Source organism: Candida pseudojiufengensis (assembly GCF_024610245.1).
Source record: "Candida pseudojiufengensis strain CBS 10847 chromosome Unknown scaffold2, whole genome shotgun sequence".
Classification (NCBI taxonomy): domain Eukaryota; kingdom Fungi; phylum Ascomycota; class Pichiomycetes; order Serinales; family Debaryomycetaceae; genus Lodderomyces; species Lodderomyces pseudojiufengensis.
This window is the reverse complement of record NW_026261524.1, coordinates 84095-100092: the sequence shown is the minus strand read 5'-3', so window position 1 is coordinate 100092 and position 15998 is coordinate 84095. Positions and strand designations below refer to the sequence as shown.

Here is a 15998-nt window from a genome sequence, read left to right as displayed (position 1 = left end):
TAGTATTTTAAAATCTGGATTATTTGTTAGTTCAATTCTTGATAATTAAAATAATTTGTCCTTATAAATTTATTTTTAAAGTCGCATTATATTTATGTCGTAAAACATAAAAATAAAAATTATAATCAGGAAAAATTTCCGATTTGACTGTATTAAATTAGCATTTTGACATAACCTTAGCCTCGTTATTTTTATTCTCTTGATGAGAAAGATTATACCCAATTTCGTGCAAGCCCGACTTAACTTTCTTGTGTTATTTTCTCACTGTCGTGCTAACCGGCTCGAATTAGATTTAAATTAATCTTAAATTTCGATTTAAGTTATGAATAAATCAGTCTTAAGTCCGAAATGTTACAATAATCAAAAGCTATTTTTGTTTTGAGTTAATCATATTTCGAGTCAAAGAAACAGTGTGATTAATCTAATTCAAAGGATTTGGACCACTTCAGCTTAGTTCATACCTTCTTACAACTACTCACACTCGTTGAATTTCAATCATAATTGTTACACAAAGTTAACTTGTTTTTTCATTCAAATCTAGTTCAAAACAGGTGTTCAAAATCAACTATTTAGAAATTAGAATGAGCTATGGATCATAACTTTGAAAACCATATTCAAGATACAAATGTTACTTTGCAATATTCAAACAAAGACGAATCACCAGTCGCAAATGTTCAAAATATTGCGCAACCATTAACTTCAGAAACAACTTCATCCAATACTTTGCCTGATTCATCTACGACTTCCGAGAACACGTCCATTTCTTCTTTACAAGTTCCAAATACCAGAAGGAAAAGAGGGTTGTCATTAAGATCACAATTGTTCAATAAGGCTTTTAATATACAACAAGACCAACTGGTGCCAAATTCACAAACAACATCAACCACCCCACATAACAAAAATATTTCATCTACAGCACAAAACGGGATAGAATTACAAAACATACTGAAAGATCCAACGCTATTGCCGCCAAAGATTAATGTTGAAGAATATCCAGAACCCTATATTGTTTCATCATCATCTTTATCACTACCGACTGGAAAATATGAACCTTATCATACTTCAGAAACACAATTGACTAGATCATCCACACATTTGACAATTGAACATAGCAATAACAGCTCAGCTTCATCATTTGTATCAAGAAGAAAAAGAATACATGGTACGCCTAAGAATAAATTTAAGAAAATTCTAATAGAATTGAAAAATAAACTTCTAGGGTTAAAGTGTTTGCCAGCAACAGAAATAGGTCGAGTTATACCTTTATCAGTCAATCCAAATTCAGTCAATTCTTACTACCAAGACGAATATTATTTGCCACACCAGAGGAGTTATATTGATGAAAGGACAAATCTACCTTACATAAATAATTTAATCACTTCATCAAAATATACAATATATTCATTTTTACCGAAACAACTACGAGCTCAATTTTCAAAAGTTGCAAATTGTTATTTTATGATAGTTGCAATTATGCAAATGATTCCAGGCTGGTCAACAACCGGACAATACACAACTATTATTCCTTTGTGTATTTTTATGTCTATATCGATTGCTAGGGAAGGGTTTGACGATTGGAAAAGGCACGGACATGACAAAGAAGAAAATAATAAAATTACAACAGTGATAAGAGAAGATGAAGAACTAGGTTCTTTTGATACCCATTCCATTAATACCATCTTAACGGAAACTATCCCAGTTTCTAATGTAACGAGAAAAGATTTTGCCATACACAATATTTCAAACTCGTCGATTTCAGATACTGAAGGAGCATCAAATAATAAAGATACATTATCATACAATGACAAACATGCATTGAAAAGATATAATTTAAAAGAAATACCAACCAAATGGAAAAATTTGAAAGTGGGAGATATTGTTAAAGTCAAAGAAAATGAGTGGTTTCCAGCTGATATCTTACTATTGGCAACTAGTGACAGTGACAAATCGGAAGCTTTTGTAGAGACGATGGCATTAGATGGTGAAACTAATTTGAAATCTAAATTTCCACATTCGGAGTTGTCTAAAAGAGCACGCACTGTTCCAGGATTGAAAAACTTGAAAACTTTGATTACCACTGAAGACCCCAATCTTGATTTGTATAATTTTGAAGCTTCCTTTCAATTGAATGATGAAATCTATCCATTAAATTCAGACAATATTGTATATCGTGGAAGCATACTTCGAAACACTGAGTCGATAATTGGTTTAGTTGTTTTTACTGGTGAAGAGACCAAGATCAGAATGAATAATATTAAAAATCCGAGAACCAAAGCTCCAAAATTACAAAAGAACATTAATTACATTGTCATTTTCATGGTTTTTGTTGTTATTAGTTTGTCTGCATTTTCTACAATGGCACAACGAATTCAATTTTCCGATCATAGGTTGAAAGATTGGTATTTGTATCAACAAGACGCAGGTGTTGCGGCAACTTTAATGGGATTTATCATTATGTATAACACTTTAATCCCACTTTCGCTATATGTTACAATGGAAATTATCAAAGTGATGCAATTATGCTTCCTACAATACGATATTGACATGTATCACGTAGAAACCAATACACCAGCAGATGCTAAAACTGCAACAATTTTGGAGGAACTTGGACAAGTTTCATATGTTTTCAGTGACAAGACAGGTACTTTAACAGATAACAAAATGATATTTCGAAAATTTAGTGTGTGTGGGGTTAGCTGGTTACATGATTTAGATCTAATGCTTAAGGAAAAAGAGAATATAAATAGTCAAACTATACCTAAATTAACACCACGTTTAAATGTACACTCTGAATCAAAGATGGAGTTAAAAGAATTGAAGAAAGCTCGAATGAGTACCACCTCATTGGCTAGAGACAGCGTGGATGGCAGGAAATCCGTCTTAAGTGCAAAAACGTGGGTTTCAACAGCTCAACCTCACAAGAAACAAGATCCAACAAATTCAATCCAATTGCTAAAACATATACAATCTCACCCACAAACATTATTTGCAAGGAAAGCCAAATTTTTTTTATTATCACTTGCATTGTGTAATACTTGTGTACCTAGAAGAAACAAAAATTTGAAACAAACCATTAGTGGATCACTGTCATCGATAGAGGAAATTGAACAAGAAGATGATATATTAGATGATTCTTGCATAACCTATCAAGCTGCTTCACCCGATGAACTAGCATTAGTCCAAGCCGCTAGAGATTTGGGATTTGTTGTTTTTGATAAAGAGTCAAATAAATTGAAAATTAAAACGTATCCGAAGGGGTTTGAAAACGAACCAGTTGTTGAGGAATACCAAGTACTTGATACAATTGAGTTTTCTTCAGCTAGAAAAAGAATGTCAAATATTGTCAAATTTCCTGATGGTCGGATAGCTTTAATTTGTAAAGGTGCTGATAATATCATATTGGAAAAATTGAAAAACTCTAAAATGGCACAGGACAAAGCTAAAGACATTACTTTACAGTCTTCTGAAAGAAAAATGCAAGAAGCTGATGTTGTATTGCAGTCTAGATTTTCTCACGACATGGAGTCTAGAAAATCTGGTTTATCATTTCGTCAAAGTTTTAGTATTGGAAATTCCGCACCAGCCAGAATGAATACCATAGATAATGCTTTAATGGGAACTGAAGAAGATGGGATAGCTGATATTGCAGATAGAGCTAGAAAATCATTACATCTTCAACAAGCTCAGAGGTATAGTTTAGATGGAAACAACATGATTGCCAGTGAAAAAACTTCGGAAGATGGAATGCCTTCTCATTTCATACCGCATGATAAACTTTTAGTTAATGAAGAATACATAATCGAAAAAACTTTGGAACATATAGAAGAGTTTTCAACAGAGGGATTGCGTACACTATTGTATTCCTTCAAATGGTTGGATATACTTGAATATGAATCATGGCATGGTGAATACGCTGATGCAAAAACAGCATTAACTGACCGATCAAAGTTAGTTGAGGAAATTGGTGGCAAAATTGAAACAAATCTTGAATTAATTGGTGCTACAGCCATTGAAGATAAACTACAAGATGGTGTTAGTGAGACAATTGTTAAACTTAGAAGAGCTGGTATCAAACTTTGGATGTTGACTGGGGATAAAAGAGAAACTGCAATTAATATTGGTTATTCTTGTCGTTTAATTAAAGATTATTCAACGGTAGTAGTTTTATCAAATGATGAGGACAAGCTGGCGATTTTGAACAAAATAAATTCTTTCCTGAGAGATATCAAAGGAGGTCGGGTAGCACATAGTGTTCTAGTTATTGATGGTGGAACGTTGGCAACTGTCGAGTCTGATACAAATTTGTTGGCATTATTTTTAGATCTATGTGTTGAAGTTGATTCTACCATATGCTGTAGAGCTTCACCATCACAAAAGGCGAATATGGTAAGTGCAGTAAGAAAACTTAAAAATGAGTCCGTCACATTAGCAATCGGTGATGGTGCAAATGATATTGCCATGATTCAAAGTGCTGATATAGGAGTTGGAATTACTGGAAAAGAAGGATTACAAGCAGCTCGATCAGCTGATTATGCCATTGCTCAATTCAGATTTCTTTTGAAACTTTTATTAGTTAATGGTAGATACAATTATGTAAGAACCTCAAAGTTTGTATTATGCACATTCTACAAAGAATTGTTGTTTTATTTGACACAATGTATTTATCAGAGGAATACCTTATTTTCAGGATCATCAATGTATGAAAGTTGGTCATTATCAATGTTTAATACCCTATTTACTTCATTACCAGTCCTTTGTATCGGTATGTTTGATAAAGATTTAAAACCAGCAACATTATTGGCTATTCCCGAGTTGTATGCTAAAGGAAGGTTATATCAAGCATTCAATTTGAAAGTTTTCATTTCATGGATGTTATTAGCCACGTTACAAAGTCTTGGTATGACATTTTTAGGTTTTTATATCTGGGGTTTTACTGCATTACGTGACAACACAACTTTTGCTTTAGGTTCATTATTATTCACAGCCTTAATCATCGTTATAAATGCCAAAATTACATTTATTGAGATGCAGAATAGACAATGGCTTGCATTTGCCTCATTCATAATATCAGTAGGTGGATTTGGAGTGTGGAATGTTTTGATCATGATGCTTTATAGACAAAAACAATCTCCGATTTTTTTTGTTTCGTATGGTTTGTTAACTTGGGGACAAGATCAAAGTTGGTGGGCAGCATTATTAATCTTATTCACGGTACCTTTATTCTTTGATATTTTGATGAAACTTTTTAAATTCATGTTTAAACCAAATGATGATGATACATTCAAAGTTTATGAGAAAGATATGGAATTGAGAAAAGTATTTGAAAATACAGCTTACAAAGATCTTTATCAGGGATGGACTTTCACTCGTGACCCTTCTACCACGAAAACCTTAATCTTAAATTTATTCAAAAAAATTGGATTTAATACAGATTCGTCAAGAAGAGACCAGGAAAACGATTTGAGAAAAGCAGCGTCAAATGAGAACAATGAATTGAATTTGCAATCCACACTTAGTCGAAAAAGAGCTGGTACAAACCCAATGCCTCACGAAATGTCCCCAAGTGGAGAGGGAACCAATGTTCATTCAAGTGATTATGCAAGACATGAAATATATGAAAACGGTTATGAAATTTTACCAAGTGGTAAAAAAGTTAAAATCAAACTAAATGAATCAAAATGGACCTCTTTTGGTATGAAGAGTTTTCGTAGTACTGAAGATGTGGATGCAATTATAGATGAAAGATTGAAGAATTTAGAAATGGAAGAAGAGGGCAATCGTAAATAGTGGTAAAATGCACTAAAAGTATTTTGAATGAATGTAAATGATTCTTAAATCCAAATTGACTCAAATTCTTTGATAAAGGCCTTTAAAGTTTCCGACCTTGAATGTTCTTTAAGGCATTTTTCTAATTCGTCTCTAGTAGAATGCATTAAATTCAAATTAGGTATATCATCATCCCTCTTCAATGTTTCAAAAAGTTGACGCCATAAGTTTCCTGCAATAAATTGAATAGAATCTGTCTTAGACGATACTTCGTCCCCGTATACCAACAGATGTAAAATATTAAATACACTTTTGTAATCATTCATGAATAATAAATTTTCATCAAACCCGTTCACTTTAACCATATTCCGATTAGAAGCTTTTCTCACTTCTCCAAAATCCAAAGCATCTTTGAAATTAAATAATATAATATTTTTCTTATCCCAAAAATTTTGTTCAAAGTTACTGATTTGCAGTGACCACAAACGATTATCTTCTAGCTCAAAATTAATTAAAATATTCTCCAATTTCAAGTTCCCATGCACGATATCAATATCATGTAATGATTTAATTGCTTTTAATAACTCTATTGCGATGAAAATACAGAACAATTCATTAATCTTACCGTATTTGGTTCTGATAGATTTTATTACCATGCTTAAGCTTTTACGATGACAAGTGTGGTCTAACAATAAAAAGCTTTCATCCTTAAAATAATGCAATACATCTGATTTAATATAAAACTTGGATAATTCTGGCTTGCCTAATAATTTTCTGTGAATTCTATGAATAATATAAAACTCCCATCTTGAAGTGGGCTCCATCAATTTCAAAAGCTTTAAATTCCCTAGTCCGCTTTCGACTAGATATGTATCGTCGTCTTCATTCATCACTTCTATAATTGAATACACTTCCTCACCCAAATAATCAATCAACGTCAGTCGAGTGCCTTTTATAAGTCTCTGAGTATTTCTTATCATTTCCTTCAAACCTTTTAACTTATTGTTTACCAATGATGAATTGTTGATGTATCCAGGATAAGTTGTGATTGGAATGGATAAACTGTCAATTATCGATTCTTGCATTTCTAAAGTAAGTGGATAAGTTAAATTAATCGAAGAATCAGATTTTGCTTCGTGAACACCAGTTGAGAACCCCGAACTTGCATGATAATTACTAACTTTACCACCTGACCGATTCGGAATACCAATTTGCTGCATACCATGATGCTTATTAACTTTTGAGATTTGTTTTGTTGAATGCAAAGTTTCCGTAACGAAACCATCAAAATTGGTCAAAGTAGCATCATTCATTTTTTCTTCATCCAGATCATGCAAATCTTCGTTTTCATGCAATACCAGGTTGAACATCCCTAGAACTTCATTTTTAGCCAATTTTGAAAAAGATGTAACGGTCGGATCATTTGTTGGTTTAGATGAGATTGTGTCATCGTTTATGGGTATCGCAAAGGACTTGGTCTCCTCGAGAACTGTCATCTCAGCATTTTTATCACTATCTTTAATGACAGGATGCAACTTCTGTTTCGATGATTTTAAATAAAACTTTTGTCTAACTAAGACTTCGAGCATCGAGTTTTCTTCATGATCATTTGGATACAATAACTCTGAATTTATCATTATTTTTTCAGCTCTTTTATTTGGCATTTGAACTAACGTGTAAACTAAATTTTTCTCATCAATTTGACTCAGACTTTGATAATCTGCATTCGGTTGGTTGAAATTAGGACTTGATTGGTCGCAAAATATTTGAACTTTATCAGAACTACTGTGACGAATTAAACCTTTTTGCTTTAGTACTTGACCATTCCATTGTGTAGGGATTATTATGTTCTCTTTAATTCTTTCCTTTTTCAGCTCTAGGTCTAGATTTTGACCCTGATTATTTCCAAATATTGAAGATATCACACTTTGACCAGTATCTGAATTATCTTGATAAATATCAACTCTAGATTTTTTTTTAAGTGGTAATTCTTTGTCTATTGATTGTAATGCAGAACCCCTTTTTAATGCTAAAACATTACCCATCTCCCCTCTTGAAGATGACATTTCATTTTCTTGTAGTTCCCATCTCTTTTTGAAGCTATCGTAGGATCGCTGTAGTCTCGCCAAGGGGAATGCTTTATTCTGTATTCCTAATTCATAGATTTGATTAGCATCAACATACTTTCCGGAAACTTCCAAATGTTGGGCAAATTCTTCGTAAAATAATGCTGATTGATTTCCAATCTCTTTTTTAGCCAAGTAAACATAAACATCTCGTGGAGTATCGCAATATTTTGTATATTCGAGCCAAACTTTAATATATCTGGAATCATTTTTATATTGATTTATGTCCCTGAAGTTTGAGGTACATCTTTCCAATAAATTTATTAGATTGCTGTCGGAATTAGCACCCTGAGGAAAGTTTCTATGAGTCCAATCAATATAGTCGAGATATAATTGTAACGGATCATCTAGTTCATCTATTGATTGTAACTTTAATTCAAACTGATCCTTTTCTTCTTGTAGTCGTGATTTAGTTTGAAAATATTCATTTTTGTTTGAGTTCTTGATTGTTTCCGTTAATTTTGTTATTGACCTCCCTCCCAGTAACGGGTTTATATTTTCCTTATGCATTTCAATCACATCAATGCTACTTGGTGACGTTGTTTTCATTTATTTTTGTAGTTTGAATTGACATAGATGATAAATGTAAACAAACGAATTTTAAAAATTGCGCGTTACTTAGATTTTAGATTCAAATCTGACTGGTTCTGTTTTAACATCAAGATCAATAAGAATAGATGAGATTGTTAGCACGAGCGATCTGTACCGTACTTTGGATCAAATTTATACTTGCAAATGAAAGCTATCATGAAAGTTTAGATCTTAAGCCACTACCTAGAAATAAATTGTTAACTGGGTTCAATTTTCACACAGAATCGTCACCATTTCAAATTTTAAAAGATGCTGATATAAATGATTCAACAACCTCCAAAATTAGTCATTATACTTTATTTCCAAACACATTGGGTCCGATACTAGAATCTACAGACACAAGAGAATTATCTTTGAAATTTACACAAGGTTGGTGGGATTCTCAGTCTTGGGGCAAATTACCGCATGATGGATTTTTTAGTGGTGGAACTGGTGTTGAAGTAGTTGCTGTGATTGAAGCATCTAACGTTTTAGATGCCAAACAAAAATGGTCGAAATTAACCAAAATTTTATCAGGATTCTTTTGTGCTTCACTCAATTCGATTAATGATGAAATAACAACTTTTCCAAAATATGCTGTCGAAAATGTAAATATTGAGAATTATCGAGCTCGCTTGGGCAATAAATTATTTATATTCAGAGCTTCATTACCTAGTGAGCCAGTTTGTACCGAGAATTTAACGCCTTTTATCAAACTATTACCAACAAGAGGGAAAGCTGGTATATCATCACTTTTAGATGGTCATAAATTATTCGATTCCTTGTGGCACGGTATGTCAGTGGATGTTACAACTGTCTGTGATGACGAGAATAACTGTAAATTAAAATTACATCAAACCATTAATCAAGTTATTGATGTCATAAGATCAATTCGTAAAAAAGCTGAAGGTAATATACCTAAACCCGTCTCGGGGGATAAATTGAGATGTGATCAGAATAAAACACAAAATATATGGCAATGCTTCCCATTGAATGATCCAACAAATTTGGAATGGAGTTTAGCAACTTTATTTGGAAGAAATATAAAAGGTCCTGCGTTCGAGGATGATCCAGAAGTAACAAGAGTTAACGTTGAATTTAATCCTTCATCATGGCAAATAGAAATGCAAAGAGATAATCCAACAACAATTATTACCAACTCGTTAAACACTCATGGTACAATTAAAGCTTCAGAAGTTATAAATGAACAATACAGTTATGATTTTAAGTTTGTTTCTACAGACAGTAATGACGTTGTACCAATTCAAGCACCTCCATTGCAAGTTTCTCGCTCTTTGATGGGTTATTCATTGGACAATGGTGGTTTACGTTCGGCTTTCACAAATCCCAGCGATAAAGAGGTGGATTTTATTTATTTCGAGTCATTACCCTGGTTCATGAGATTATATCTTAGTAGTTTGGAACTTACTTTAAAAAACTCAACAGGCTCGTTTCTGGTTACTGATCAATCGAAATATATCAAACAAAGTTATTATAGACCATCTCTGGATAGGGAAAGGCCGTCTCATATGGAATTAGTAATGTCAGTGCCTCCGAATCTGACACTAGCAATGACCTATGAATTTGATAAATCTTTATTACTTTATCGTGAATACCCACCGGATGCAAATCATGGATTTGATGTTGAACCAGCAGTGATAATCGTGAAAGATAAGAACGATCTGAAAATTTATGAATTCAGAACTACAAGTTTATTACTAACCCTTCCTACTCCGGATTTCTCCATGCCTTATAACGTTATCATTTTGACTTGTACTGTTTTATCTTTAGCATTTGGTGTTGTATTTAATTTGTTAACAAAAAAAACGGTGACTGAAGAAGAATTTGAACAAGTTTCTCAAAATAGTAACTTTGCAAAATTAAAAACTTTGGTGCTATCAAAAATCTTGAGAAAAACTAAAATAGATTAAAATTTGTACATAAAGCATCAATGATATTCAATTTGACTGGGTATTTTAAAGTATTTATTCTATAAGCTATATATTTAATTGAAATCGTAAATAACTTTAAAATGGGTCTTCGTAAGGGTCTTCTTCATCATAATCATCGTCTTTTTCAAATTCATACACAATTGCCCCTCCTGCAGACCCTAAAGCTTCCTGTGCTTGCATAAAAGGCAATTCTACTTGTTCTCTTGCTAGTTTTTCTTTATCACTGGTTGTTAAATTAAATGTTGTTAAATCTTTTAAAAGCTCTTCATCTTCAGCGTTTTCCGACAGTGATTTTTCATTTATAACCTCATATTCATGCTTTTTGGAGTCAATTTTGAATCTATATACTAACGATCGACCAGACTTTCTTCTATTAGTTAGCACAACCTTAAAAATCTCATTGTTTAAATTGTAATTCACCGGAAAGTTCAACTTCAGTATGTTTCCATCAAGAATCTCATCATCTTGGTTTACAAGTGGCACTATCTCAAAAATAGAGCTTGCAATGTATGTTAGTAATGACATATTCGATGGATAATTTGTGTATTTCATGAAAGGTGCCACACAATTTGTATGGTATGAGGCTACTACTACCAGCAGTGGTGTAACTAAGCTTGCTATGAATTGAGTCAAACTCTCATTGGTTATATAGTTCAACGAATCTATAATTATTACACTTTTGGAAGAAGTTGATGATGTTTGATTTCTTTCGGAATTGGCTTTTACGAATTTAATGACATCCGCTAGTGGGGTTATAGTACAGTCCAAAAACTCAGCTGCATAATTGGGTTTATTTACTGTTTCATAAGATAAATATATAATTGTATGATTTGACTTGATTTGATATATATATTCTTGTATTAAATGATATGATGATTGACTCAAAGAGTCTAGCAAAAGATGAAATGATGAATTTTCTCGAAGCGATAGTAGTCTATTGAGTAAAACGGTAGCATTTTGGTTCGACATTATTCTTCTTTCAGTGTGTATTAATTGAAAATGCTTAGTCTTCCGACTTGTTTGATGTTGTAAGAGTTGCAGAGATCTTTGCAAACACAAAATTGCAAAATTAAACTTTTATTAAGTTCTCAAAAACCACCTTAAATTTCATAAATTTATTCAAATTATTCCCATATTTTCAAACAAATGCTGAAAAATGGAGCTACGAATCGACTCACTGGAAGCTATACGATATCAGAGGTATTAAATAACGAATTGCAAAAGGAATTCGAGCGAGATGTTTCAGTATCTAACCAAACATTACAAGATGAAATCAATAAAAATGATTATAACAAACAAAAACGACCTATGAATGGAAATTTTACAGATGAAAGAACTTATAAAGATATCATGAAAGAAAGGGATTTGGAAAGGGAGGAGAAGAAGGTACAACATTTTCTTAAGGAAGGAAGTTTGAATGGGACCAATTCAGCGATAGAGATGAAAAAGAAGAGAAAATTAAATGATGGTAGTGAAGAGGTAACAGGAGCTGAGCTCGAGAAGTCAAGTTTAGTGCAAGAAATTAAGGAGAAAAACATTCCTGTGATAAGTGGTATACCATTAACTGATGAAATCTTGAGCAAATTATTACCAGAGGGGTTTATTAAAGTAGAGGTACCTCCCGAATACCAACAAATCACGCTTGCATCAAAGCCAGATATATCTTCTTCAACAACCCAGGACAATTATTTTCCACCAACAAATGAGGAGGCAAAAATTTCTACCTCATTTTCGGCTAATGATATAACAGCTGAGTATGGTTTAGAGTACTTTAAGGAGGAAGATGTGAAATATTTTGGAAATTTACTAAAGATCAATATTGACGACTTAAACGATGAGGAAAAGAAAGAAGTCCAGTCAATGAAATTAATTTTAAAAGTCAAGAATGGTACTCAAATTGTGAGAAAAAAGGCTTTGAGATCGTTGACAGATAATGCAACAAAATTTGGCCCCAAAATAATACTAAGTCAGGTTTTACCAATAATACTCGAACCAGCCTTGGGAGAATTAGAAAAACATTTATTAATAAAACTTGTGGGAAAAATGATACATCAATTAAACGCTTCGATACGGCCTTACACCCAAAAAATAATACACGTTTTATCACCGTTTTTAATTGACGAAGATAGCACTTTGAGAAATGAGACAAGATCAATACTCACGAACTTGGTAAAAGCTGTGGGGTTTGGTACTATGATATCTACATTAAGGCCTGATCTTGATCATGTCGATGAATATGTCAGAAATCTCACGTCCAGAGTGCTAGCTATAGTTGCTAACACTTTAGGTCTATCACAATACCTTCCTTTTGTTAAAGCTGTTGTGAAATCACGTAAAAACTGGACCGCTAGACACACTGGTATCAAATCAGTTCAACAATTGTGTATAACATTAGGAAAAGGAAACGGTTCAGTGATACTACCTTATTTATCCCAATTAATTGAAATTTTGAGTCCAGCCATTCATGATGAGTCACCTCAAGTGAAAGCCATTACAGCCAATACTGTTGCACAATTAGCGGAAAATGTTGCTCCTTACGGTATTGAGTCATTTGAACAAATATTGGAACCACTTTGGTTTGAAATTAGAAGACAGAAGGGTAAAAGTTTAGCAGCATTTTTAAAATGTATTGGATCAATAATCCCTTTAATGGCTTACAACCTAGACTATGAAGAATACACAAATTATTATACGACTGAGGTTATGCACGTAATTATTCGTCAATTTTCCACACCTGATGAAGATATGAGAAAAACAATTTTGAAAATACTAAGTATATTACCATTGTCAGAAAAATTAGTCCCAGAATATCATGATAAGTTAGTGAAACCATTTTTTAAATCATTTTGGAATAGAAGAACGGCATCCGATAATTTACAAATAGTTAATCTCGTGGTAGCTGCTACAAATCATTTAGCTATAAGATTTGATTTCCTGACTATTTTAAATAATATAATATATTTCAGCAAAGATGATAATGAACAACTACGAAGATTATCAATTGAAGCATTAAACGTGACAATCTCTAATCAACCAGATGAGCTAGTTGGATTCCTGCCACAACGAATTGAAAGTTTAGTCGATGGTGTTTTATTTGCATTTCAGGAACAATCGAATCAGAATAAAATTTACTTACGAACATTTGGAACAATAGCAAACGCATTAGGAGTAAGGATGAAACCTCATTTAAATTCAATCATTAGCTCCGTCTTGTACAGAGTAAAGAATAAGTCTCCTGAAGTAAGACAACAATCATTTGATTTAATTGCAATAATAGCACCTGTCATCAAACTTTGTGCTGAATCTGATGATAATATTTTACAAAAGCTTATATTAATATTATATGAATCATTAGGTGAAGTTTATCCAGATGTGTTAGGGTCAATAATTAATGCGTTATATTCATGTATTAATTCACTAGAAAAATCAATTTTACTTGAAATGGATAATCCATCGGTAAATCAAATATTGCCAACGTTAACTCCAATATTGAAAAATAGACATGAAAAAGTTCAAGAATCGAGTATAAAATTAATTGGATTGATTGCAACCAAAAATGCTGAAACTATAAATGCAAAAGAATGGATGAGAATCTGTTTTGATTTATTAGAAATGCTTAAATCGAATAAAAAAAAGATCAGAGTCGAAGCAAATGCTACATTTGGGTACATATCAAAAACGATTGGACCACAAGATGTCATTGTCATGTTGTTGAATAATTTGAAAGTACAAGAGAGACAATTAAGGGTCTGTACGGCAGTTGCAATGGGAATTGTCGCAGAGACGTGTCAACCCTTTACGGTTTTACCTGCAATTATGAATGAATATAAAACACCCGAAAAGAATGTTCAAAATGGTATTTTAAAAGCTTTGAGTTTCTTGTTTGAATATCTTGATGGTAATACAACGAAGGATTATTTATTTGCTATTACTCCACTTTTGGAAGATGCATTAATTGATAGAGATTTGGTACATAGACAAACTGCTTCCACCGTTGTTTTTCATATTGCAATAAATTGTTATGGAATTATTGAATCCGAATATTATGAAGTTTTTATGCATTTATTAAATTTGATATTACCTAATATTTATGAAACTTCGCCACATGTAATAGCAAGAATTATGGAAAGTTTAGATTCTTTAAGATTAGTTTTGGGAAATGGAATTTTCATGAATTACGTCTGGGCTGGTTTATTTCATCCTGCTAGAAAAGTTCGTATACCTTTTTGGAAAGTCTATAATAGTGCTTTTGTTCAATGTAGTGATGCTTTAGTTCCATATTATCCAAGAATAGATCACATACCTGACGACGAAAATGTTTCAAGATATTATGTCGAAGAATTAGATTTATGTTTATAAATACAAGAAGTCTATAGATATTGTTAAGGTATATATACAGCAAAATTTGTAGAATGGTATTGTGTGGAATTGATTTTTGCAACCAAACTTTATAGCGTCTTATCGATCAATTAATTCTCTCCTTTGTTTGGAAAAAGCTTTTGAATCTTAGACTTGGGGGGTAATTTATAGTGACTCTCATTATCATCTTCATCGATTGCATCAGAACAATCATCTTCAATCAGTTGATCATTAGGTTCCAGTTCGTTGTGATATAATCTCGTCACATATTTTGTTACTTTTTGAGCTTGCATTTCGATGATATCATCAACATCAATTAAATTTATGTCAGCATTGGAAGAATCAGAGGGGGTAATTGAATGAGATACTGTACCGGGATAACAATCAAACTTGTATCTTGGACCAACATTTCCATCATTTGTGTCCTCATTACATTTGATAACTAAGGGAATAGATGTTAACCAATTTGTGATTTTTTCATTGTAGGTCATGTTAGTTGCATGTCTTGGGTTCAAATATTCATAGACATCAATTTGTTCAACTTGATTTGGCTGAGGAATACTAGAGTTCTCTTGTTGATGTTGAAAAAGTGATTGATAATATTCAATTTCGTTTGGGTCTAATGGACAATAGTGAGTATCTGGAAATTCATTGATGCCCAGTGGTTTCTGATGATAATGAATGACAGTATAATCATTGTGAGTTTTAAGATGTTCTTCTATATCTTTTGGTATTTGATTTTGAACTCTACTAAATTCTTTATTGGGATCAATTGGCAAAGATCTTGGAATTTCATCTAATTTCAAATTCCCTCTTTTATCCTCACCTTTTCTTTGTAATTCTTTACTAATTTTATTCTTAAAATCTTTAAAATTCGATGATATCTTAGCTAATGATGTATTTTGTTCTGGTAAGTGACTTTGTGTTCTAGAATTCGAATTTGTTTCAGATTGTTTTGTTGTTGTTGATTGATGATTATGTTTAATATGAAGTAAAGGTTTATTTCTAACTATATCACTTGTCATGAGTTTATTGATGATAAGTTATTAAAACTGCTGATCAGCCGACGCTCATTTAATTGAGTTGTTGAAAGTGAATTGATCAAAAGAAAGATGTTATAATCAGATTTGTTTACTTATTTTCTAATTTTTGTACTATTAACTTACATAATAAAAATATTAACTGTCTATAGAATAAATAAATTTGATAAAATGTCATTCAATTT

The 15998-nt window shown here is 32.3% G+C and overlaps 6 protein-coding genes across 6 annotated transcripts; 3 read left to right on the top strand and 3 right to left on the bottom strand. All coding sequences in view use genetic code 12, as the record gives it.

The window, feature by feature from the left end:
* Window positions 1-588: 588 nt before the first annotated feature.
* KGF55_000937 (aminophospholipid-translocating P4-type ATPase) lies at window positions 589-5787 on the top strand (the record flags this gene model as incomplete). The annotated part of the gene is made up of 1 exon (XM_051761254.1): window positions 589-5787. The coding sequence occupies one exon, from the start codon at window positions 589-591 to the stop codon at window positions 5785-5787; it is 5199 nt and encodes a 1732-aa protein (XP_051615979.1).
* Window positions 5788-5831: 44 nt separating this feature from the next.
* Window positions 5832-8441, bottom strand: BUB1 (protein kinase; the record flags this gene model as incomplete). The annotated part of the gene is made up of 1 exon (XM_051761252.1): window positions 5832-8441. One exon carries the CDS (start codon window positions 8439-8441, stop codon window positions 5832-5834), a length of 2610 nt encoding a protein of 869 aa, XP_051615978.1.
* A 128-nt stretch (window positions 8442-8569) lies between these two features.
* KGF55_000935 (GPI-anchor transamidase subunit) lies at window positions 8570-10393 on the top strand (the record flags this gene model as incomplete). The annotated part of the gene is made up of 1 exon (XM_051761251.1): window positions 8570-10393. One exon carries the CDS (start codon window positions 8570-8572, stop codon window positions 10391-10393), a length of 1824 nt encoding a protein of 607 aa, XP_051615977.1.
* A 96-nt stretch (window positions 10394-10489) lies between these two features.
* On the bottom strand, window positions 10490-10939 carry KGF55_000934 (Elongator subunit; the record flags this gene model as incomplete). Its single annotated transcript, XM_051761250.1, has 1 exon — window positions 10490-10939. The coding sequence occupies one exon, from the start codon at window positions 10937-10939 to the stop codon at window positions 10490-10492; it is 450 nt and encodes a 149-aa protein (XP_051615976.1).
* A 621-nt stretch (window positions 10940-11560) lies between these two features.
* KGF55_000933 (mRNA-binding U2 snRNP complex subunit) lies at window positions 11561-14773 on the top strand (the record flags this gene model as incomplete). The annotated part of the gene is made up of 1 exon (XM_051761249.1): window positions 11561-14773. The coding sequence occupies one exon, from the start codon at window positions 11561-11563 to the stop codon at window positions 14771-14773; it is 3213 nt and encodes a 1070-aa protein (XP_051615975.1).
* Window positions 14774-14883: 110 nt separating this feature from the next.
* KGF55_000932 (uncharacterized protein) lies at window positions 14884-15798 on the bottom strand (the record flags this gene model as incomplete). The annotated part of the gene is made up of 1 exon (XM_051761248.1): window positions 14884-15798. The coding sequence occupies one exon, from the start codon at window positions 15796-15798 to the stop codon at window positions 14884-14886; it is 915 nt and encodes a 304-aa protein (XP_051615974.1).
* Window positions 15799-15998: the final 200 nt, after the last annotated feature.